The sequence below is a fragment of the Magallana gigas genome, chromosome 9 (genome assembly GCF_963853765.1).
Source record: "Magallana gigas chromosome 9, xbMagGiga1.1, whole genome shotgun sequence".
Classification (NCBI taxonomy): Eukaryota; Metazoa; Mollusca; class Bivalvia; order Ostreida; family Ostreidae; genus Magallana; species Magallana gigas.
The window spans coordinates 25852444-25876242 of NC_088861.1; the positions used below are offsets into that span (position 1 = coordinate 25852444).

Sequence of the window (23799 nt, forward strand, 5' to 3'; positions counted from 1 at the left end):
TCGCAGTGCTCCTGTTCCAAGTGTGCGTTCAAGTGTGTGCCGTGATACTGCTCCTATCCCCAGTGTACGTGCAATTGTGTCTCGTCGCAGTGCTCCCGTTCCATGTGTGCGTACAAGTGTGTCCAGTGTTAGTGCTCCTGCTATTAAAGTATCCCAATCTTCAATGTTCTTGTATCAAGAAAAGGTGCCTAAGGAAATCCCGAGTTGAAGATGTGCTGTCAAGTGTGCTTTTATCTACAAGTGTGTCCTGTCGCAGTGCTCCTGTTCCCAGTGTGCGTTCAAGTGTGTGCCGTGATACTGCTCCTATCCCCAGTGTTCGTGCAAGTGTGTCCCGTCGCAGAGCTACCGTTCCATGTGTGCTTACAAGTGTGTCCAGTGTTAGTGCTCCTGCTATAAAGTATCCCAATCTTCAATGTTCTTGTATCAAGTATTTCTTGAGAAGTATATCATTGTAATCTGTAGACAAAAAAACACACTTCAACAAGAATAGAATTCCTGGGTCCCCCGCCGGTCAAGCAGTATACTAGTATACTGTATATGAAATTGCAATATTTTCAAACAAACAGGGCTGTTCCAGAATTAAATGTGTGGGGAGGTTGGGAGGAACGTTTTTCTACCCCCACCACCCATTTTTTTCTATTTTGCCTGTCGCAAATATATCCAAAATACTACAATCTAAAATCAAACAAATACCGTTTAACATATATAAGTTTATCTAAAATGTACGGGACAATATCACTGTACAGTTTTTGTTTAAAAATCATATTCAAGTTTCATACTCTGGTTTACATACTGTATAAAATCACATACCTTATTGCAGAGATATACATGTAAGAAAAAACATTTGGTATAAATTTTATGAATATCTTAAAATCTGTAGGCATGAAAGCACTTTCAAGGTCAATTTTTGATATAATAATTCGGTAATTATTGTGGTCAAAGTCCCATAACTCCAAAAAAGGATCGAACAAGGCTGATTTAGGAACTTGACCAATGTATTAGTGGTATAACATTTGGTATAAATTTCATGTAAATCCGTCAAAATTTGTAGGCATGAGAGCGCTTACAAGGTCAATTTTTGGATAAAACGGAGTCATTATTGTGGCCAAAGTCCCATAACTCCAACAAAACGTATCGACCAATGGTCGATTTTCGAACTTGACCAAAGTATTAGTGGTATAAACATTTGGTATAAATTTAATGAAAAACTAAATTTGTAAGCATGAGAGCGCTTACAAAAAAGTGTGACGGACGGACACACGGACGGACGCCCGGCATTTCTATGTCCCCGCTCCGCGTTGCGGCGGGGGACAAAAATACACAGATAATGGGAGGTCAGTATCCATCCTTTTGAGTTAAGGCCAATTAAATTTGACCCTTTTGCACCTTAAATGTGATTTTAGCCCGATTATGATTTGTTGTCAGTATTTTTGAAAGAGCTGCATAAATTTTGTGTGACCTTTTTGCACTTAAAATAGACTACTTTAATAGTGTAACGTATTAATATGTTATCTCCATTATAGCATTCTTCATTAATTAATTGTTCACACATTATCTACACTTAGGCTATAAATCTTATCAGTATCTTATTCGCCCCTCAAATCTCACCCCCTGCTGACTCCACACTGACCATTAATTATATAATTATACAGTGTATTGACTCCTGATAGTCAGGATCTTAAAATGTGCTCCTGGTCGTCAGGAGCGGATCTTGGGTATATATAGCATGACAATAGCTAGTATAAAAAACTTACAGGAGTATCAGAACTTACTGAGAAGATAGTAGAACTTGTACTTAGACGCAGAATTTACTTAGCACTTGGATCATTAATGTCGGCTATGTTTTGGATTTACGTGTATATGTGATTGTGTTTTACTTGGATTTTATACTGTGGATTATTTGTTCGGAATGTTTATATTTGTGAAGTGTAATAAACTGTAGACTAGAAATTTGGCGTCTATTTTCAAAATGCGAGGAACTAAGATCATGGAAACTGGAATCGTGAAAGATGTTGTAAGACCGCTCGGTGCGGCGCTACAATAGTAACAATTTCATTTGAAATGAAAGTATTTTTAATACTAAGAATTTCATGATATTAATCCAGTTTGACATGATATGTATTCAGTACATTTTGACATTCATATGAGAGGAGAAAAACATCTAAAAACTAACACTAAACTAAAATCTAAGTAATATATAAAACATCTGATTTGAACGTGGCAACAACATCTTTGTATTAAAGATCATAAGCCTGAGAAAGAAAATTCCCGGCCGACACAGCGGACGGTCTGTGTAGGAGTGCTGAAAGATAACGCGAACGAATTAATTTGATGATTTGGGGTTGCTGCTAATTAAGTTGTACGAGTAAGAAAATCCGTAATGAAGGTTTTTAGGGGAGACAGGCTCTGTAATTGACCACATAAATATTCTCAAGTGTAAAAACTAATGGGAGTTAAATAAAGAAAATAAAAAAAACTAGATTCGATCTCGTTGCGAGCAACGAGTGGGTCTTCCGTGAGATTTTTGAGTAGAGAAGACGACTTTTAACACGAAATTGTTATTCTATCCAAAAAAATAGGAAAATTTTTTTTCGGCAGTCGGGGCTTGAACCCGGGTCGCCTGGGCCATGTCCACGACTAAATCAACTGAGCTACTCGGGCTCTCGCTTCAGGACTTTGACGCTTAATTTCTCGAGAACGCCTTGATCGATTTTAAAACAAATTACATATTCTGAATCAGTAAGAGGGTCACTATCAACTGTTAAAATATAAAAAAGAAATATTAAAAAATAAAAAAGTCGAAAAATTCAATTTTTCAATTTTTTTTCCTATGACAAAAAGAAGTGACGGCGGACACTTTCTTGAGTGTGTTGCGCCAGAAAAACAGTAGGTCTATCATCTCTGAAAATTTCAGCCTTATATCTTTACCCATTTTTGAAAAACCTGTCAGACAAAATTGACTTTTAAAAATCGTAAAATGACGATAACTTCCGAACGGAAGTGAATTTCTCAAAAATTTTCCGGCGGTACAAACTTCAGACTGCGGGGCATCTTTACTGAAAATTTAAAAGAAATCGAACGAGTAATCGCCGAGAAATCTTCTGCACAAAATGTGTAAGGAAAAAAAGAATAATAATAATAATAATAATAATAGAATTGAAAAAGAAACCGAAGAATAATAGAAGGGTCTTCCGCTGGAGACGGAAGACCCTAAAAACAATTAAAAATAACAAAATAAAAAGAAAACAAAAAGAACCCGTACAGATTAAACCGATTAAGGAACGAGCTAATACGTTGAATACTTAACATGAATGATAGTTTGTACATGGAACCAAAAAGATGGGTGATACTGCTAAATAAAAAATCAGGACGCTCTAGTTGATGTTTAATTTGGTGCAGTCACTTAATTTGTTCATGCCGTCAGGGCAGAATCAGTCTATGTATAAAAAATTGGTTCTTGTTTATTTTTCCCTCCGCATCTGTCTAGTTGGGGTTAAGTTAAGTTGAAATATTCCCTGACAGGTTCTTTAATTATCCCCTCGCGCAACTTGTTGCGAGGGGGATATAGCATCGCTGCTGTGCGTGCGTGTGTCCATTGTCAGCTCTTTAGTAAAATTCCAAGAAAACCCTCTAATGATCGAATGAATATTCATCAAACTTTGTTCACTTCTTTGGCATGGTAAAAGGACAAAGCCTACCCAGCAGGCATTCTAACGTTGATTCAACGTTGAAACAACGTCATGCCTCAACGTTGAAATGACGTTGAATTTTGGTTGAATATGAAAGTTGAATTTTGACGTTGATTCAACGTTGATATCTGACGTTGTTTCAACGTTGATTTAACGTCTTCTGACGTTGTTACAACGTTTAAATTTAGTTGATATTTGGTTGAAATGCTACAACTGTTTGACCTTGAACACTGATTTTTTTTCGCTAATTGCAGTGAATCATTTTGCCTCAAATTATTTTATGAACAACATGACACCAGAACAAATATCATTAATCAATTTATTCAAGAGAGAAACAGTTAAATAAATTGAAAGTATCACTTAAAATCACTGATGGATAACCTAGCTCACATCTGTAGCCAGCTTTTCACAAAAACATTAGTTTAAGAAGATGAAAAAGAGTAAAATCATTAGTTCTGGTCAAGTGAACGTGAAAAACAGTCAATCTCTTCTCCTTCTTCCACCTCCTCCCACACGCTCCGGGGCATATTTTAGGAATTTAGCCAAATCTTCATTGAATTTTGATTCTGTATACTGTGTATGAGATGTCAATACAGTTTCTGAAACAGACATAAAGGTGCTTTATAATATATGTTCCTCTGTATATATTTTTTTCTTTACATAAAGACAATTCAACCAAAATTTGATCCTTTGATCTGCTCCAGTGGCTTTTTCCTTGCAGATCACGGGATCTAATTTCAATTAGATTGCCATAAAGATAACACACCATTTTTAAATAGATGTATACTGTAGATTCCTAATTAAACACAAGGAATTAATATCCATGTAAAATTGCCAAAAGCACATCTCACGGATTTTATGATCTCCCTATTAATTTTTGGCAGGTGTAAATTTAATGATTATATATGATAAAAATTATGTGTTCTAGCAATTTGATGCATTAAATAATTGAATCGCAAAATGAAGTAATCATGAAAAATGAGGAATCTACAGTACTCTGCGTCTGCACCAACTAATCAAATTATGTTTTAATTGTTTCAATCTACATGTACTACAAATGAGAAATTTGACAGTAGTAAAAATCAGAAAACATTTTACCTTTTATAAGGAGGTAGAGTTGGGAGGAACCAAAAGCTTTTTTTCCCCGTTTTCCCTTCATGTTTAGACCAGCCATGTACGAGTTTGTCATAGTTCTGAAAATAAATTGAAATATGTCATACTTCAAATACTTAGTATTTCATATCACTCTGAATACAATGTCATACATTGATTTTTTCAATAAATATTCTTTAATTATTCAGTAACATCATTCTTTATTTACCTTAACATTGCTTTCTTCATGTGGTCAGTACCATCTGTACCTCCAATCTTTTGAAGCAAGAATTTCTGAAATGCAATTGTTCATTTTCATTCATACTTTCAGTTTGTAGTGTTACTGCAATATATAAATTTACATTCCAAATATTTTTTGCATGTAAAGTGTGTGAAAAGATACTGAAGTAATAAGACCGTAACACACAAACGGAACTCAAAGGTTAAAATGACGAGTTTAACCGTGACATAACACACTTTGAACGCTGTAAAATGCAACGTCACAAGCGAGAATCAAAGTTCACGCTTGTGGCTGTTACAATGGCTATTCCATTAATTTGAATTTATCCTTAGAATAAAATAGAAATTTTGACATATAAATCACATTTGCAGACAAAGCAAGAAGTGAGAAAAATGTAAATATAAGCTTTAAATCATTATTTTTTGAAAGATATAGTCTCATAACTGCAGCGGTGTGTGCATACAAATTTTATAATGCGCATTAGTTATTTATGAAAATTTGTATGCACACACCGCTATTGTTATGATACAATATCTTTCATAAAATAATGATTCAATGCTCAAATGTATAATAAAGGAGAACATTATATTCATTCTATACACAATTTCTAATTTTAATTCTGCATTTCAGTCATTTTGTGTCATATCAAGAGAATAAAAAACCTGAGTCCAGCACCAAAGGTTTAATTTTTTTTGTAATAATTCCTGACTGTTAGAGACAATCTTTGAGGGTTACTTCTTGTGATTTAACTTGAAGAATAATTCCCCTCATTTGATCAAGAATTTAGAGTTTATGTATATTCACCTCACCTCACCTAACCTCTTCTTGCCCGCTGGCACATAAGGCAGGCCCATTATGTATAGTATGTATATAAAAATACAACATAATTCTACACGAAACATGACAATTTACATCTATTTTCAATTACTTACAAAGCTGGCTTTAAAGTCCCTGTTTTCAAGTCTTCTGTCTAAGGCTTCAAATCCTTCTTCTGAGTCTATGGTAACAAGATCAACGTCTTCTGTATTTGAAGCTGTTGTTACTGGACTCTTAAGAAGGTCTCTTATTTCAACAAGAAGGTAGTGGACTCTTCTCTGAAATCCTGTGAAACAGAATATAACTAAGTATTAAACATTTAACACCCAAAGCATCATAAGCAAAAATTCTAGTCTCATAAAAGGTCCCTTGAATTGAAAATTTGTAACACATCTAACTGTACTCACTTTCTTCGGTCATGGGAAAGGAGTCTGTTGAGGACTGATGCTGCTTTCGCTTAGAAAGAGATGGAAGTGTTGGGGTGCTCTCTACACTTAACCTGCTACAAGGCCTATCATAGCTCCTGGAATGTTCAGATCCTTTGTTAAGTCTTTTTGGGCTTTCTCTTCTCAGGGTTGACCTTTCACTGCTTTGTGACATAGAGTGCCTTGACCTATTGTGATGCCTGTCTCTGCTTTTTGATCTTGAAAATCTTGAGCTGTTCAAAGAGTGAACAGGACTCCTGGACCTTGAGATTCGTGACCTTTGTGTTGAGCGAATTGGACTTCTGGATGTTGAAATTCTTGGCCTTTGTGTTGAGCGAATTGGACTTCTGGGTGTTGAACTTCTGGGCCTTTGTGTTGAGCGAATTGGACTTCCGGATGTTGAAATTCTGGGCCTTTGTGTTGAGCGAATTGGACTTCTGGATGTTGAAATTCTGGGCCTTTGTGTTGAGCGAATTGGACTTCTGGATGTTGAAATTCTGGGCCTTTGTGTTGAGCGAATTGGACTTCTGGATGTTGAAATTCTGGGCCTTTGTGTTGAGCGAATTGGACTTCTGGGTGTTGAAATTCTGGGCCTTTGTGTTGAGCGAATTGGACTTCTGGATGTTGAAATTCTGGACCTTTGTGTTGAGCGAATTGGACTTCTGGATGTTGAAATTCTGGACCTTTGTGTTGAGCGAATTTGACTTCTGGATGTTGAAATTCTGGACCTTTGTGTTGAGCGAATGGGACTTCTTGGTGACATCGACCTATTCATCGAGCTCTCCCGACTGTTTGAACTAGCCCAGGACTTGCTTGGTGTAATAGACCTGCTACGTCTGGTTTCCATTTCATCTCTAGTAGAAGGTGAAGGTGATCAAGACCTGGAAGACTGAAGTGATGACTGGTCTTGGTTTTTTTTAGAAGAGATTTTTTGGGGTGGTTTTGGCGGCATAACTGGTGCTGAAGTATAATATCATATTGTTGGAAAATGCTCCAAAAAAAAGGAATTACCATAATAAATTGTCTTCTTTTATATCTGGATATATATTTGCATAACAATATTTAACCTGCTACAGGTAACTTCTTCTGCATTTTTATTGATGAATTGTCTTCAGCAGAATCTAATTAAACAAAATTTATATATATTTCATTAATCAAAATATCAAAGTAAATAACAAATAAAAGAATCTTCAAGTTTGTAGATAAATTGCAAGCTCACCCATAATAAAGTCACTCATGACCTTCTTTTTTGGTTTCCTTTTCATTACTGGTTCTGAGTCACACTCAGATTCCACCGCTGTCGTCTCATCATAGTCCTCACATTCTCGATAGTCGTCTTTATTTAAAAGAAAAAAAATGCATGAAGAGAAGGTACAATTGACTTGATGAGAAATGTATACAAAAAATTCTTTGTTAACTTTGTTGACTTCCCTACATTTTTTACATCTTCAAACATAAATTACTCGGTTTCTTATCAATAAATTAAGAAGTTACCTGATGAAAACTTGATCTTTATCAGATCAAATGAAAGCCATTTGTCAGCAGGTTTCTTGCATTCTTTGAGTGCAGATTTTGCATTTGATGTATTTGGCCATCTTATGCGATTTCCTTCAACCCATACACTGGGTATGGCAAGCTCCATCTCTTTTTCATCCTCTCTCCACACAGCTCTTACCCACTTCTTGTCCATCTTAATTTAAAAAATCAAAATTAAACAAAATGCTTAAACATATTATGTTTTTCAATAAATAACATAGTTTGTTTTTTGTCAACAATGTCACAAGAAAAGAGTTCTTTGAGTTGTAATGTTTAAAAAAAAATTATTATCTGACATATATTTTATTATAAAGTCACCAATTCAGTATTAAAGAAATTACAATTACCGGTAGAACTAATTTAGCAATATATATCTCTCTTTACAATACTTGATAGTGCTAAAAACCAACCTTATCCTAATATTGCCTTTCAATTCCATGCAGCAAAGGAAACAGCACATATTTCCCATCATAAGGCAAACATGCAACTTTTCTATCTATGTCATGCTTTCTGATTATTTTTTCCCGTCCATGCCTCTGCAATGTTGTGTTTTTCACAACGGCAACATTTATTAATTTCGATTCACATGGATTAATAAATAAATTTTCCAGTCTCTGTTGTGAAACAACTTTGCATATCAATTCTCCATTTTCTCTTTTTTCTTGCAAAAATGCAAACGGCTGATCTTTTAAAAGTAAACAACTGTCTTTTCTTTTTGTGGAAAGATAGGTTGTTGAAACATTCATCCATGGTTTGACAGTAGTTCTTTCCAGTTCAAACAACCGTTTAGCAACTTGAGCAATAGGATTTTGTGCTTTCTTCACAAATTTCTTTAACTTTTGAAGATAGTTTTCAAATCTAAAGGCACTTAGTTCATTTAGTGAAACACCATAATTTTTAACATCATCACTTATGTGTACAAGAGAGTGAATGTTGTAGGTAGTAAATGTCTCTCCGTATATCTGGGGTGCTTTCTTGACAAAGTATTCAAGCAATTCTTTTGCATAATTCAGGTAGTGATTCCTAGAAGCATCTCTGGAGTCAAGTAATATTGACATGGCAACCGTTAGAGCTAGGAAATGTTGATACATTTGGTCATGCATTATGTTGCGGAAAATAAGTGGGCCAGTGTATAGAATGCATTGCCTGTACTCTGTTGCCTTCCATCGATCGAGAACCTCAAGCGAACGTGGCTGTCTTGCGAATTCTCGAGGCATTTTCCCATTCAGAGCAACAAGTTTGTCCGAAAGTAATTCTATTTGCAGATGGGATAGCTTGCACTCTCGTGGTCCTGATTTTAAAAACATCAAAATTCTTTTCATCACACCAAGACACACAAGATGCATATAATCAAGCGGAAACGATTTGATACAATCGATACCAATATCAACTAAAGGTGACCTCTTTAATTGATAATCAGTATACTGCAATTCATTGAAATCTTCTTTAGTTCTCTTTTCCGGCATATTCATGCCGTCTGGTTGTTCAAAAACAACACGTCAACGCCATACACCTTTAATTGTGCATCTATCGCATCCAAAGTATGCATTGTGTCCTTTAGTACATTTCAAAAATGACCTTGCAGGAGCATCACAAATAAATGAGTCAATGATCACAGCAAAATGTTTATCATTCAATTGAAACCCAGTATTTTCAACATTACAAAGTTCTTCAACAAAGTCCAGCAAATACTCCTCAACTGAGTCTGGTTTCTTTGTTCCACAGAACAAAGCAACAATAAATGGTTCAAAACTATTGACACTGCATAGGATTGGCCAAAATTGTACCGAGGAAGACTTAAATAATGGTACTCCATCGATGTTAAATGAAAGTTTAATTGAGTTTTCATCTTCAAAATGATTTGGATGTAATGACACAGTTTTCGTAAGTCCTAATAGCAGCCCAAAATAATAATTGCCACCACATTTTCTAATGATATCAATACTTTGAGGTGTCTGAAGTAAAGTACGTGCATCTTTTGGTACTCTGTGGCCTTGCTTTCTAAAAATTTCAAGTATATGATTAATGCATGATCTAGTGCATTTAAACTTTGTAGCCCATTCTGCAATTTGTGATGGTAAACATTCCTCAGGCTCATTTTCATTATCTTCATCACTTGTTAAAACAACGGACATGGAAGAATCACTGTCATAATCTGCTGGTTCATTAATGTGCTGCTGTTGCTGATCTTCCCCAGAATCTGACTGCACAGAGGAGGTGTCCCTTTCAGGAGTTGTCTGCTGGCCCCCAACTGCCTGCAGTTGATTTTCAACATCATTTTCACTGCTGCTTGATTGTGCAAGCGCATGAACAAATGTATTGTACCGTCTCCAGTTTCTGAGATAGGCCATGTCTTAAATAGAACAAAAAAATACATGCACGTGCAGCTAGTTTTTGTTTCTATTGTTTGTATTGATTAACCATTATAAATAATATCATCACTTTGAGTTAATATTAACATCATAATCATTACAAATATAAATACTTATATACTAGGCCTAAAGTACTGTCTTCAATACTGTGAATTGAATATGGACTGTTAGTGTTAAAGGATTTATTGTTTTCCTTTAAAGACCATCGAAGGTAAAAGATAAGATTATTACTTTCTATATACTGTATTACAAAACGGCTTCGATCAGTTGCCTGGGTACACTTATTGAGTATTAAAACTTGCATCGTTATGTTGGAGACCAAAGATCAACGACAACAATAAAATCCCAATTCTATTTATAGTTTCACTCTTCTGTTAACTTGTACGTAAATCGGAAATTCTCTTAGTTAACTCGTCCAAAAAGTCATTCGTGATACATAACATTACTAACGTTAGTGGTGAAAAATAAAAATAAAAACACCACAAAAAACACCAAAAACTTAAAGACATTTTCAAGGCTAACAATACTTTGATATTGTTAGACTAATGTAAGTTAGAGATCGATCAATTTTTACATGCATTCTCTGTTCGTTAGTGGTGAATTCAAAAACACGCGCCATGCGGTTAAGCATTTTTTTCTAGCTTGAAAAAAATAAAAACATTATACAACATGCATTATATAATTGAAAGAAACACTTACTTTACTATTTTAGAGGATGAAATCCAAAATGTCCTTGTATTAAAGGTCGATGTAGAATTTATAAATGCTGCTCCTCACGGTCTCAAGTTTGGAATGGCGTTCAAAATGGCTTCCCAGCTAGGATATCTTATCCCCAGCTGGACACTGGTTCTTTGTTTCAGTTGGCGCGGTAATTTGTTCGCGCCAGTAATTAATACTTGTCTGGCCAGCATGCGCTTTCAAGCTGAGCAGATATGGAGGATGTGCAATAGATCAATGGCTATCGCGCACCTTGCCGCATAATTTGTTTACATGCGCTAACTTTCGCCATAACTGAATTTATTTCACTATCAACAGTTTTATTCATTAACACTATATATATAAATGATTCATAAAGTTACTTAAATCATTTCAAGCTGTGTAGATATTTGGGGGGGGGGGTTACAAGATCAATGCCAATCGCGCGCTTTCCGCATACATGTAAATTCTTTACATGTGCGATTTTTTGCCATCACTGATGATGTTTTTTCACTTTTTATGCCCACAAATTACAGAATTCAATAATTACACAAAATTATGAAAAATACAATTTTATAAATATATGTATGAGAAATTTGGTCGATATTGGTCAGAATATCTGACGTCTAACTAACGTTGAAAATTTGTCATGTTGATAACGTCTTTTTCAACGTCGCACAACGTTGTATTTTGGTTGATCAACGTCGTCAACCATGATCAACGTATTTTCAACGTTGGTACAACGTCGTATGCCTGCTGGGTATTGATTTCCAAGTCAGTTGATTCAAAATATTTTAAATTATCGTAAAAATGCGAAGTTAAAACATGAATTTTATGTACGACTTGACAATACAAATTTCCGGTAATTTTATAAACGACTTTAAGTAAATCGCTACCGCATGCATTTCAAATCAACAACTTGATATTTTTGGGATTTTAATCTAATAAACTTAAAGGTAAAAAAACAAACAAACGTTTTTGTAGTATTGGAGGGTTAGGTTAAAGTTACCGTGAAGCGGGCAAGAAATTAAAGTCATCCGATTGACCTCAAAACAAGCAAGTTGACTTTCGGACAAATTTTCCCGTATTACTCACAATAAAACCAGTCCAAAATTCAGAGCAGACTTTGGCAGATATCGCACATTTATCACGCGAAGATTGTTTCATATTAATAATAGCTGCATATCTCCTACTATGGGTTGACATACCACAAGCAACTAGAATTGTCCATCAGAGCAGACTACAGATCGCTAAATCTTTAGCTACGTTTCATTTTATATACGGATCGTTTTTGTATACTTATATAAAATTGAATGTCACTTAATGAATCTAAATTATTTAACTTTAAAAAATATGTGTACATGTGTTGAGTTTCTGCTAGGAATAGGAAAACTGTGTGTACTGCCTTCCGTGTGTAATTGCTTAAGAATTGAACAACACAGATTACAGTTAGTTAACCAGTTTCATTTTATTATCAACGACATCTAAGTAAACAAGGGAAAGCGCGGCTCCTGATATGCGCACAATGTCACTTGAGTGGTAAAATGAAGTTTGTGTGAATGTGGTAAAAAGCTACAACAAACAAATATAAAAATACAAACTAGAGCAAAGCTCGTTGCAAAGCAACGAGTGGGTCTTCCGTTAATGTAGGAAGTAAAGCTGGAAGTTCCTGTAAGAACCAGAGCTCTTAAACCAATTACAAGAGTAACTAAAATTAAAAGATTACAAAAATCGAATTATTCCTGGTACGACTTAACAAAATCCGAATGATTTTAAGTACGACTTAACAAAAACTTTTCTGATTTCAAGAACAACTTAACAAAAAAAAAAACGAATGTGTTTAAGTACGACTTAACAATTATTTTTGGTACGAGTTAATTTTCACTTTGAACATTACGCTATCTTTTAAACCAAGTACGCGGAATCAAAATTCCCGGAAAAATCAATTTTTAAACCCCGATATCTCTGTAATGCATCGTCTGATTCAAAAACGGATTTCAGTTTTGAACTCAGCATGAAAATTACTGTAAGATACGTACGTTAAATTTTTAAAATTGAAAAACATGAAAATTCAAAAAAATTGATTTTGCTTCCGGTTTCGACCGGAAGTGTCCGAATTGAGTTTCCAGCCTTATGTCATAAGTAAAACGGTAGTTCTACCTTCTCTGTAAATCTCATAGCTTTATCTTAAATCAAAAAGGAGAAAAGCTCCGGACAAAATCACTTTTTAAAACGTAAAAAACGTCAATATCTGACGAATTTGATGACGTCATCAAATAATTTTTTCATATCATAGAGATCTTTAAGATATACATTAAACCTGTAAATTTCAAAACAATCCATGCAAGCGTTTTTGAAATATTTGAGTTGGAAAAAAAATAAAAAGAATAATAATAATAAGAATAAGAAAAAAAAGAAACCGTAGAAAAACAAAAGGGTCTTCCGTTGGAAACGGAAGACCCTAATAAATGAATACGTACAAAGTTATTAAAATCAGTTTGTAAACAAATTAAAAACATAGTTCTGCACGCATAAATGAACATTAAAAAGGTTCTTAGTTTCTCTTAACATATAGTTTTAAAACAATACTATCGAAACTTACATCGTGATCTGAAAAATTTACATATATTTTCCTAAATAATGCATGCATATCCCTCTACAACAAGTCATGTCGCGAGGGGATGCTCCGCTTTTCGGTGTCCTTGTTTTCTTAGTATTGATGGTGGAACGATGGTTACTGATGCGCCTGCGGAGGTCTCCTGTTTCCCCTACGTATTGTTTCTGACAAAATCTACAATTGATGAGGTATATTGAATTGTCAGTACGACAAGGAGTATTTGCGAAAATTTTGTAAGTACGGCCAGTAATGGGGCTAGAAAAGTCTTCTGCATAAGACAAATGAATATATATATGCAAATTTAATCTCCATTAAGATCATCCAATATTGTATTGGTCACTTTCCTTTATGATTTCCACCCATAAACTTAAGTATAAAGGGAAATATCTTTTCAAACTGTACGTGCATATTACGATAAAGTCTAGTTCGTGTTAAGAACCTAAAATGTTTATCCTCAAAATGTCTTCTCCAAACATTTGTGTATCTTTTGCAAAGTATAAAAGTCATACAAAACACTATTCTTAAGTAGCTTTCCATGAGAAAAAACTATTAATAAGCTATGGAAAAAATATTTTTAAAAAAGTGTATTCTTGTAAAAATGAAATGATTAAATAAGAGGCCCATGAGCCACATTGCTCACCTGAACAACAAAAGACATAATAAAATCAGCATTACGAAGTCATATACAAAAAATATGGACAATGTAGTCTAACAGTTCCTGTATTTGTTCAGAATTTTCTGTTTTTCATTGATACCTTTTTGTCACTGTATGGTCATTTCATATATTGAGCATTACAGTTCTCAATAAGATCTAAATCAAATGGTATATAAACTTACACCAATTGTTCCGGGAACAAAGTGTAAACAATTTTAAAGAATCAACAATATGTCAAAATGCTCGCATATAAATAGAACCATATATTATAACCTATCAGTTTTGTTGAACTTGCAATGTTTTCCTTTGTGAACTTGGACTACCCCCCCCCCCCCCCATTTTTGGCTCCACCCTTCTCCTGAAAAATATAATTTTGATGAAGTTGAATCTACACTATCTAAGCTTGCTTTCACTAATGTTGCACCTTTTCTAAGGAATGTTTTTTTTTTAAAGATTTCTCTCCAAATACTTCTTTGTAAAGATTTAACCCCTCCTCATTGTCCCCCTATCCAACCCCGAGGATCATAATTTGACCAAACTTGAATCTACCATACCTGATATTTCACTCAAGTTAAAATCTTTTCTGGCCAGTTGTGTTCTGAGTAGAAAATTTAAAATAAAATTTCTTCATATTTTCCTTTGTAAATATTTTATCCCCTATTATGGCCCAACCTAACCCACGTGACCGTGATTTGAACAAACTTGAATCTACACTATTTAAGGATGCTTCCACACAAGTTTCAGTTTTTCTGGGATAATGGTATGTGACCAGATGATTTTTAAAGATTAACTCTATATATTCCTACGTAACATTTCGACCCCCCCCCCCCAAATTGTCACCCAACCCTACCCCCAGGAACCATGATTTTATCAAATTTGAATCCACACTATCTGTGTATGCCTTCATAGAAGTTTCAACTTTTTGACTAAATGGTTTTTGAATAGATGCTTTTTAAAGTTTAACCTTATATACTTCTGTGTAAAAATTCCACCTCCCCCCCCCCCCCCCCCCCCCGATCATGGCCCCATCTTACCTACACCTTGTATGCTTCTAAACTTTCACAGAATTATACAAACCGGTAAGGAACGTATATTGCTTATGCAATACTCTCAGACTGCTTGTTTTAACAAACTTGACTTCCATTTACCCAATGATGCGTTGTGCCATGTTTGGTTGGAACTGGCCCAGTGGTTCAGAAGAAGTCGAAAATGTACAAAGTTTACAGACAGACAAACGGACGCCGGACAAAAACTGGCCAGAAAAATTCTCTTGAGCTTTCAGCTCAGGTGGGCTTGTAAAGAATCTGAAACAAAATTGTACTTTTAGCGTAAAAAAAAAAAAACCTTACTCCTTGGTTTAAAATATCAATTTTAACTGAGAAAAGTACAATATTCATGAGACGCTTTACAAACAACAATCCGGTCAAATATTTGAATAAGCAATATGCATATGGGCGAAAGCAATTTTAAAGCAATATCAGCTGCAAGTTTGAATGTTTTATTTTATTTACATAACGTTAAAGATGATAAAATTTCACGATAACTGGTGATAAATTGTCAAAAAAGTAATGCAACACTTCATTTATTTTATCATGTCATACTTAATATTAAGCAATTTGCCAAAAAAAAAACGGTTGACATTTGTTTAAGATATATGTCAAATAATTTCAGATTGTGACACGCTTTTATTAAGAAAGGTACCAACCATTATATCCCGAACAAAGGGCAAGATCCGGGGGGCTGTCAGTTTATTAAATAGATAAATTGGTATTCCGTCCTTGTACATTTAAATGATTTATTTTCTATAGTTAGCGCAATAGCCAGACAATCCGACAATAAAGACAGCAAATTATCTGTGTCTGTCCTTGGTCAACTAAAGTATTAGGAGTTCTGGCCAAAAAAAAGTATGGAATTGAATTATAAAGGTACTTAATGGCATTCCTCTTTACAGTTTATTTTAGCATATATAAGACTACATAGTGTCTGATTGTCCATGGAAGCTCTTTGTTCTGTCTGTATTTTTCTCACAAGGGCGAAGTTACACCCTCTCACAATCTGCATTGCTGATTGGGTTACAGCACATAGACTAAGCAACTTGGGAATCTTGGTGTTCCACAGACTTTGTTGATTTTCCCCATCTCTCCCCAAAATGAGTCTATTCTTGTCTGCCCCTTCTCAAAGTTTGGAAGGTCACAGTCAGGAGAAACACTGAAATCTAGAAACGCTTCTTCCAAATTTGGGAAGTCCTTTTCCTGAACTATGGCAGGGAATCTTCTGGCAATCTCCACTATAGACTATAGACTGTAAGGTTGTCTCTTCCCTTCTGTGAGGATTCAAGAATCCTTTATTGTTGACAACTGGGTCCTTGAATGGAAAGTGCTTTAGCATTTTCTTTGTGATGGCACAGTAGAAGCCCCTTACATTCCTAGAATTAGACAAAAACTAAAGAGGTATAATATCAAAATGAGTTTTTGTATATTAATACAACATTTCTTAATATATGATAAACACTGCATACCACAAATATTTGAAGGAAGTTTTTTAGCAACTTATTTATTTACTTTCTACACTTCGCGGAGGAGCTGTGTGTGTCGGTCAGATTGAGGTCCCGTGAGAATTTTTGTCCTTCTTCTATACTGATTTCAAAGAATGTTACTATAAACACATATAATTATAATTTCTCACATTGCAATACAATAAAAGTTAACAGTTAAATATGAATAGCTGATTATGAAAATTTATACACATGTTCCACCACATTCAACATAACTTAAAACCTTTATTTAATATTATAAATAAAACTACTTGTTTGCAAAAGCATTCAAAAACATAAATAAAACATATGTAAGTTTAAAAATTTATCACTATTATCACATATGTATCAATAATGATTTGCATTGCTAACCGTTCCTATCGTATTAAACACGACGCCCTACCAGGACCCAGACTCAGTTTACAATTACAAATATAATTGACAAGGGAAACAATTCATGTCTATTTTTCCGAAAACTATTAAAGTCTACATGCAGTTTTTGGAAGGTTCTAATTTCACTCGCAGGTGATAAAAACGGTGTCATTTACGCGTCATTTATTCGGTCCCAAAGGCGGCTTGGTCCAAATGTTTTCGCGATTTCGCGGAGGAGTTGGATGTCCGTGAGGTGTCCTTCCTCGAATTGTCCCCAGAGGACCGCATACTGTCTTTGGCGGTCTCTTACGTTTCTCCGCTGTAAGCGTTGTAATGACCCGTCCTCTACCATTGGTTTCTGGAGTTGCAATTTCTCTGCTTCACTAAATATGATGGGAACGAGATAATACATCGGCTGGTCTATCTCATATCCATGGCACAATGATTAGTTCTTCGGTGCCAGCCTTTACAATCGTTGTTGGTCCGAGTCTCCTTTCGGTATACATTCCTTTGCCTACAAATGTGCGGTGGCAGGTTTGCATCACCCATCGAATACAGAGCCCTTTTTGCGATGGTACCGACACTTTCAAAAACATTGCTGACGGAATTTTCCTTCACAGTGGCCGTTATTTTTTGACAACGCCGACTTCAGGAGAACCTTTATGACCATGGCGATGTTTACCCATGAAAAGTTGTTTCCCCTTCCTTTACTGAAGCCTTGCAATATAAGTCTTTATGGCGAACGGCACACTGCCAGTCACGGCCATAGGCTACATTCCTTTAAAGGTTGTGTGAGTAACCCCTGTTGTCAGTTACTAGTTACATGTCCTTGTTGCTCCGAGATGTCTTTTTGAGAACTTCTAAAGTCACTTCATCGTCAGGAATGGCACGACAGCGATTTTGCGGCACTTGTTAAGAAACCGGCGATGACACTTTAAAGGCAGGACGGCGTTGTTGGGGCACTGGAGAGGAGACGGTCTCTTTGATTATTCCGCGAAGCACATGTTTCGGGTTAGACACGGGTGGTGACAAATTCGGAACGGGGGTGACAAACTGGTTGCTGAACTGGTTTCGGGAGTTTTCGAGGCGTGGGTTTTGGTCGGAACATAGGTGGCTACAAGGTCGGAACGAAAGCAAAACATTTGGAGAAAGTTGGACACTGCATTTTTTTATTGGAGAAACAGGCGGTGATGTTGACGAAACTTAAAGAAGAGAATTTTGATAATTTAAAATTCTATTGATTGATCTTAGGTGAATTTTAATTTATTTAAAATTACTCAATATACATTCTTTTGAGTGATGAGAAGGAAAACAGACATAATTGCATTAAAGTTTATTTTAAATATAGTCAACAACAAACTCTGTTTAGCATTTATAACATATTTTGAAAATCATATACATGTACATAAATATTTAGCATGCAAGTTTTATATAATAACTTAAGTACTTTAATAAATACATTCATTTTGAAATATGCTTTTATTATGCACATCAATTATAAACCTATATACATAGCAGATAAATGCAATCGTTACATGCCACTGATCTGATATTTCACTTGAACATCTGTTAAAATCCGACATAAATCCAGATGACGATGTGAAACATAACACACATTTCACAAGACACATTACTCCAGATGAAGGAGATGGGAGGCTGTCTCCGCATACTCCATCAGCTGAATGGTGCCCTGTCGTAGTCGGTCCTTCAGATGTCGGATTCGGCTGTCAAGTTACCTGTACTTCTTTAGATACACAACACCACCTATAACATCTTGGTTTCATTCGCATCTTGCTCCATCTGGATTAGCTGGATGAACATGAAGATGTTGGGGTGGGGTCGCCGATACATCCTAGTGAATTTGTGGTTCCAGCCCTCTACTGCATTTGCTGTGCGGGATCCATCGTTGTCATAATGATTCCAGTGGGTGAGATGCCCTTTTACCCATGTTTCCGTCACGTAGTCAACGGTCACTCGAGGTTGATGTCTTCCTTGGATGTGGTAGACCGGTTCCTGTAGAGTAAGGACTTGAAGGCCTGGAAAGTAGGAATGTTCCTTATCATGTCCTCCATGGAGTTGTCACACTTCGAGTTACCTAGTCCTTCTACTTCTTCATCGTAGATGGTGGGGATGGGTGTTGCTTCCGCTCTGCACCTCTTCTTCACCAATATAGTCATCTTCATGGTTACGCTCTACGGTCTTCCAAAGGCCACCACGATGCATAAAAAACACACAAAACTGCCAATGATAGTTACTGGATAAGATACATTAAAAATAGATAAACAATGACATAAACTGTTAAATATAATTGAAGAATATTACTAAATGATTGAAGCATAACGAAATCCAACATTATCATTCAAACACTGAACTGAAAATCATTCTTTACATTCATTATCTTCAAGATCTGTTAGATCTAACACCCCAACACCCCCCTCCCCCGAATGTGAATCAAACCTGTTTTATCGTTTATACTAACCGATGTTTTGAACACCTTGTTCGGAAATATTGGAAATCTGTAGAGACTGACGACTTGTCCCTTACGGTTTTCCCCCTAAAATTTCAACATATGAAATAATACTTCCTTGAACGGTATCCCGAAACAGAGTTCCTCGTTCGTACGTCTGTTATGACAGTTGTCAAGAACGCTCACGGAAGTAGACGTATATTTTAGCGCATGCGCAGTTTTTTCAATAGGAGAGTTCAAACTAGGGGAAATAGCTCACTTTCTTTATATGGGGAAAACCTAATCTAGTTAAGACAGACACTGCTACACAAGAGATGTGACCGGTCAACAGAGGATGCTCACTCCTCCATGGCACATGCTCCTACCTCTATATTTTTGAAAGTCCGTGTTGCTCTGCTTTGAATTTGTATTTCTTTTTATGGATTGTTGAGATGTTTGACTGTTTGTTATTGTCAGTTTTTCATTGCACCAGTGTCGACCAAATTTCATTGCTAACAGTATTTTTAACCGGGTTTTCCAACGGAAAAATCCGGTTATTGAAATGGTGAAAATGGCGGGCGGGCGGCTGCCAAAAGGGTACCCTAGTTATCCGTACAATGGGAAGTTGTTCTTTTGCAGATCAATTGTACATATATCAGAGGTGTGTATATTGCTAGAATTTTGATTTCTGATAATTAATGACAAAATGTCAGCTTTTGAACTTAGTCATTTTTTGACAAAATACTGCATATAGGGTGCTCCATTTCACTGGATATAGCAGGTGGTGTTTTATCAATTCAGGGTTAACATGGATTATGGATACAGTTCACATAAAAGAAAACCCGGTTTGCTGTCACATGACAGCATTTTACTTGTTCATAATAGGCATGGTCTAATTGATATTGCTGAATGATTTCCTACGTTTTGTTTTGATTTTGGGGTAGGTTTTGGGTTAGATCTTGGGGAATGGTTAGGTTTTGAATTATAAGAATGGGTATTCGAAGCATGCTTAGTATGAGCTGTTAGCAGGGATGAGGCGTTGTTAGCTTGGTGCCTATCCTTAAGAAGGATAGGCGCATGTGCCTAGCATGTTGAGTTTTGGATGGTGGGCTTGTTATAGTGGTTGTTTGATTGTTGGTGGTTAGTTGTTACTTGTTGAGATGCATGTACTGGTGTTGTATTTGTGCGACAGACTGAGGCGAAATGACACCAATTCCCGCAGTCGGAACATTTAACATTAAATACAGGGCAAGCTGATCTGGAAAGACAGAACTTACCGCATCTGTTCCACGTCATTCTCCCTCTCCTATTCATTGGTTGGTTCATCGGTTGAAACCATTACTGCTGGGGCCAAGGTGATGGTAGTACCATCCATTGGTAGGGTTGACCGGATTCGCTGAAGGACTGACCGGGTTGGTTGAAGGACTGACCGGGTTTGCTGAAGGTCTGGCTGGGTTGGTCCCAAGATGCCTGGGCCAGGCCTCGGGGCCATAAAACTTAGACCAGCTCAGTTTTAGTCTCATTCTCACTTTTCCACTATTTATTCCTTGTGGAAAAGTGAGACTGAGATCAAAATAAAGCTCGTCTAAGTTTTATGGCCCCGGGGCCTGGTGTGTTTGAGAGAAGGATTCATGTCTAGGCGTTGTGGTGTTTCCTCTTTTGGTTTTAGAATGACATATCTTGCGTGGCTGATAGAGCACTAATTTCACTCTTAAGTGTCTCCCATATTTGTGATGTGAGTGACTGAATATCAAGGTCCTGTTTCAAGTTCTTGTTTTGCTTGGTCGACAGCGTGACGCAATTCCTGAAACGTTTTAGGTTCTGTGGAGATGACACCTTTCTTTATGCTATGTATTAATCCATTTGTTGTTAATTGAACTTTGTAAATTTCTGGGAGGTCATGTCCCAAAGATATTTTTTCTGCTCTTGATAAATAGTCGCTGGTTGCTTCTCCAGTGTACTGTTTGAGTCGTAACAGCGAATTTGTTTCTATATTCGCGAAGCGACTTTTCAAGCAGTCCTTAAATGTTGTTAGATTGTTTTTCTAGGTTGATGATAGGGTTTGGAGCCATATGGCTGCTTGGCATTCGAAATTACACCTTATGGCAAGGAGGGCTTCTGCATCAGAAACATTGTGGAATTCTTGCCAGTTTTCAAGTACGGGTATCCACAGATGTATATTTTCACTGCCATCAAATTTCTTCAAATTAATTCCTGTGGCCATAATTGGTTTTTGTGTATTCCTACTTCTAATCTGTTGTTTTTCTAGTGATTGATGGGTTGATGAAGATTGTGATATGTGATCCTCAGAGATTTGCTCCTTATCTGAAGATTCAATTCCTTGATCCTCTGATTCAGATGCTGGTGTTGACTGAAGTGCTGTTCCTCCGATTCAGATGCTGGTGCTTCGGTTGTTGATTGTGAATGTTGTTCCTCTGGATTGGATGCTGCTATTTCTTATAGTGTTGAGTGGGAATGATGATCCTCTGAATCAGATGCTAGAAATGCTGGTGTTGATTGGAAGACTTGTTTATTTGACTCAAAGGTTGGTAATTGTGGCGGTAAAGTATCGTCTTGGTGCTGGTTCTCTATTGATCGTAGGCAATAGTTGATTGGCTTTGTCTTCATGTGGGATCTTGAGCCTTTCTGCACCAACTTGTCACCAGGGATTTTCTGTACTTATCCGGTGACAACTGAAATAATGACCAAGGCTTCTCTAATAAAGTTAACGTCGTTTATTCTTGAGTGTCCAGCAAAATTTAAAGTGACGCGCTGTGCACTTGATACGAAAACCAGCCTGGTCGAGGTATGGTTCAACAAAGGGGTAATTATCAAAACAACGAAAACATATACAGATACATATACCCAAATTACCTCTCGGGAGCCTCTCACAGAAAAGATACCTAAAGCAGATCTATTAAGAAACTTAATCCGATGACCTGACACTAATTGAGTCAGGAGGAAATCAAAAGAATTTGTTAATCGCATTGCGTGGATTCGCGTAAAGGGTGTTTGTTGATAAATAAATACTATATAGCATACTTCTTTCATTCATTCTGGTTTTAACACTGTGGGGTTTTTTTTCATTTAAGGTACACAGAGCTGTTTCCTCTGCAATGAAAGCATTAATGGCAGACTTCGTGCCGCGTAACCTACGATTTGGGGACATTTCTCGGGACGAAGTTATTACTAACCTCACCCGACCTTTGGCACAAGAATTATTCTTAAACGGGCTATAGCTGAATCTTCTTAAGCATCACTTGTATTAGACGGAACTTACATGTACATTATTAAAAAATCAAGCAACTTTAGCTTTTCGAGAAGATCGTACAGCCTTCATAAACACAGACCCCTGATTTAGCAGATGATGGTTATAACGACCACCGGGTAATCTTGTTTCCGTTTTTGGGCCATATCTCGCTGACTCAAAGAACAATGATGCTAGTATCCTCAACCATATTATACAAAGTACTGTCGAGGAAATGACAAATTGGCTAAAAGAAGAAGACACTCTTTTCATGGATCGTGGTTTCCGAGACACCTCAGATGTTCTTGCTGATTAAGGAATCAGGATGGAGATGCCATGTTTTTTTGCGAGAGGTTGTAAACAGCATAGCACGGAAGAATCAAAGAGCTCCAGACTAGTAACTAAGGTATGAAATAGCTAAATATTTCTGAAGTAATAGTTTTTTAAAATATGACTAATAATATGATCAAATACTTGCAGGTGCGCTGGGTGGTAGAATCAGCGAATGGCAGGTTGAAAAGATGGCGTTACCTTGACAGAATGGTCCCAAATACACAGAAACCCGATGTTGGCGACTATGTTAGGATCATATCCGCAATATGTAATAAGTACATATTGCTGAGTTGAGTATGACATATCGGTCACTCTGTCAAATATTTATGTTTACTTCAAATTAACAAGTACCTTTATTCTTATTTCGATGTAAACGAAAACACGTGTAAAGGATTCAAATATATTTAATAATAAGCATGAAATGAGACACAAAATTGATATTCACAATGAAAAAATATAGGTATACTAACATTGAAATCACCGTCCTAACCAAATAGATTAATTACTAAGCCTACCTTATAGTTAATATTAAATCCAAGTATCCCGAACAAATTTAGTACCACCCCGCACGGACTGAATGAAATACACAACTAACCTAACAGGTTTCCCAAGTTAAATTTAGAACAATAGATAGGGCCCACCTATCTACCCAGGGAAGTGAGTTGACTTGAACCTTAGAGAAGATTCCACGTCAACTTCTGGACTAAGGCAAAGCCTGACTTTAAATAC

At 36.2% G+C, this 23799-nt stretch overlaps 2 protein-coding genes across 4 annotated transcripts; both read right to left on the reverse strand.

The window, feature by feature from the left end:
- Positions 1-3991: 3991 nt before the first annotated feature.
- On the reverse strand, positions 3992-11288 carry LOC136271464 (uncharacterized). Of its 2 annotated transcripts, XM_066071535.1 has the most exons (6): positions 10871-11278; positions 6246-6610; positions 5955-6124; positions 5011-5075; positions 4788-4882; positions 3992-4288 (listed from the first exon to the last, which is right to left on the reverse strand). In XM_066071535.1, exons 2-6 carry the CDS (start codon positions 6436-6438, stop codon positions 4170-4172), a joined length of 642 nt encoding a protein of 213 aa, XP_065927607.1. In that variant the 5' UTR covers positions 6439-6610; positions 10871-11278; the 3' UTR covers positions 3992-4169. The 2 variants fall into 2 exon arrangements, 1 of the variants encoding a protein (XP_065927607.1); XR_010709354.1 differs by lacking the exon at positions 6246-6610 and having other exon boundaries at positions 10871-11288.
- LOC117685645 (uncharacterized) lies at positions 7100-10581 on the reverse strand. 2 transcript variants are annotated; one of them, XR_010709353.1, is made up of 6 exons: positions 10403-10581; positions 8210-10152; positions 7758-7953; positions 7483-7599; positions 7331-7384; positions 7100-7223 (listed from the first exon to the last, which is right to left on the reverse strand). XR_010709353.1 is itself a non-coding variant. In XM_066071534.1 (6 exons), the coding sequence occupies exons 3-6, from the start codon at positions 7951-7953 to the stop codon at positions 7138-7140; spliced, it is 453 nt and encodes a 150-aa protein (XP_065927606.1). In that variant the 5' UTR covers positions 8210-10152; positions 10403-10571; the 3' UTR covers positions 7100-7137. The 2 variants fall into 2 exon arrangements, 1 of the variants encoding a protein (XP_065927606.1); XM_066071534.1 differs by having other exon boundaries at positions 10403-10571.
- Positions 11289-23799: the final 12511 nt, after the last annotated feature.

Bases quoted from the DNA above. Each gene is read 5' to 3' on its own strand.
- LOC136271464 (XM_066071535.1), bottom strand. From the start codon at position 6,438: ATGTCACAAAGCAGTGAAAGGTCAACCCTGAGAAGAGAAAGCCCAAAA. The intron at 4,883-5,010 runs GTAAATAAAGAA...ATTTATTTTCAG, and splicing joins ATGAAGAAAGCAATGTTAAG to AACTATGACAAACTCGTACA. The intron at 4,289-4,787 runs GTAAAATGTTTT...TGTCTGTTTCAG, and splicing joins ACTCTACCTCCTTATAAAAG to AAACTGTATTGACATCTCAT.
- LOC117685645 (XM_066071534.1), bottom strand. From the start codon at position 7,953: ATGGACAAGAAGTGGGTAAGAGCTGTGTGGAGAGAGGATGAAAAAGAG. The intron at 7,385-7,482 runs GTGAGCTTGCAA...TTGTTTAATTAG, and splicing joins CATGAGTGACTTTATTATGG to ATTCTGCTGAAGACAATTCA. The intron at 7,224-7,330 runs GTTAAATATTGT...ATTATACTTCAG, and splicing joins GAAGAAGTTACCTGTAGCAG to CACCAGTTATGCCGCCAAAA.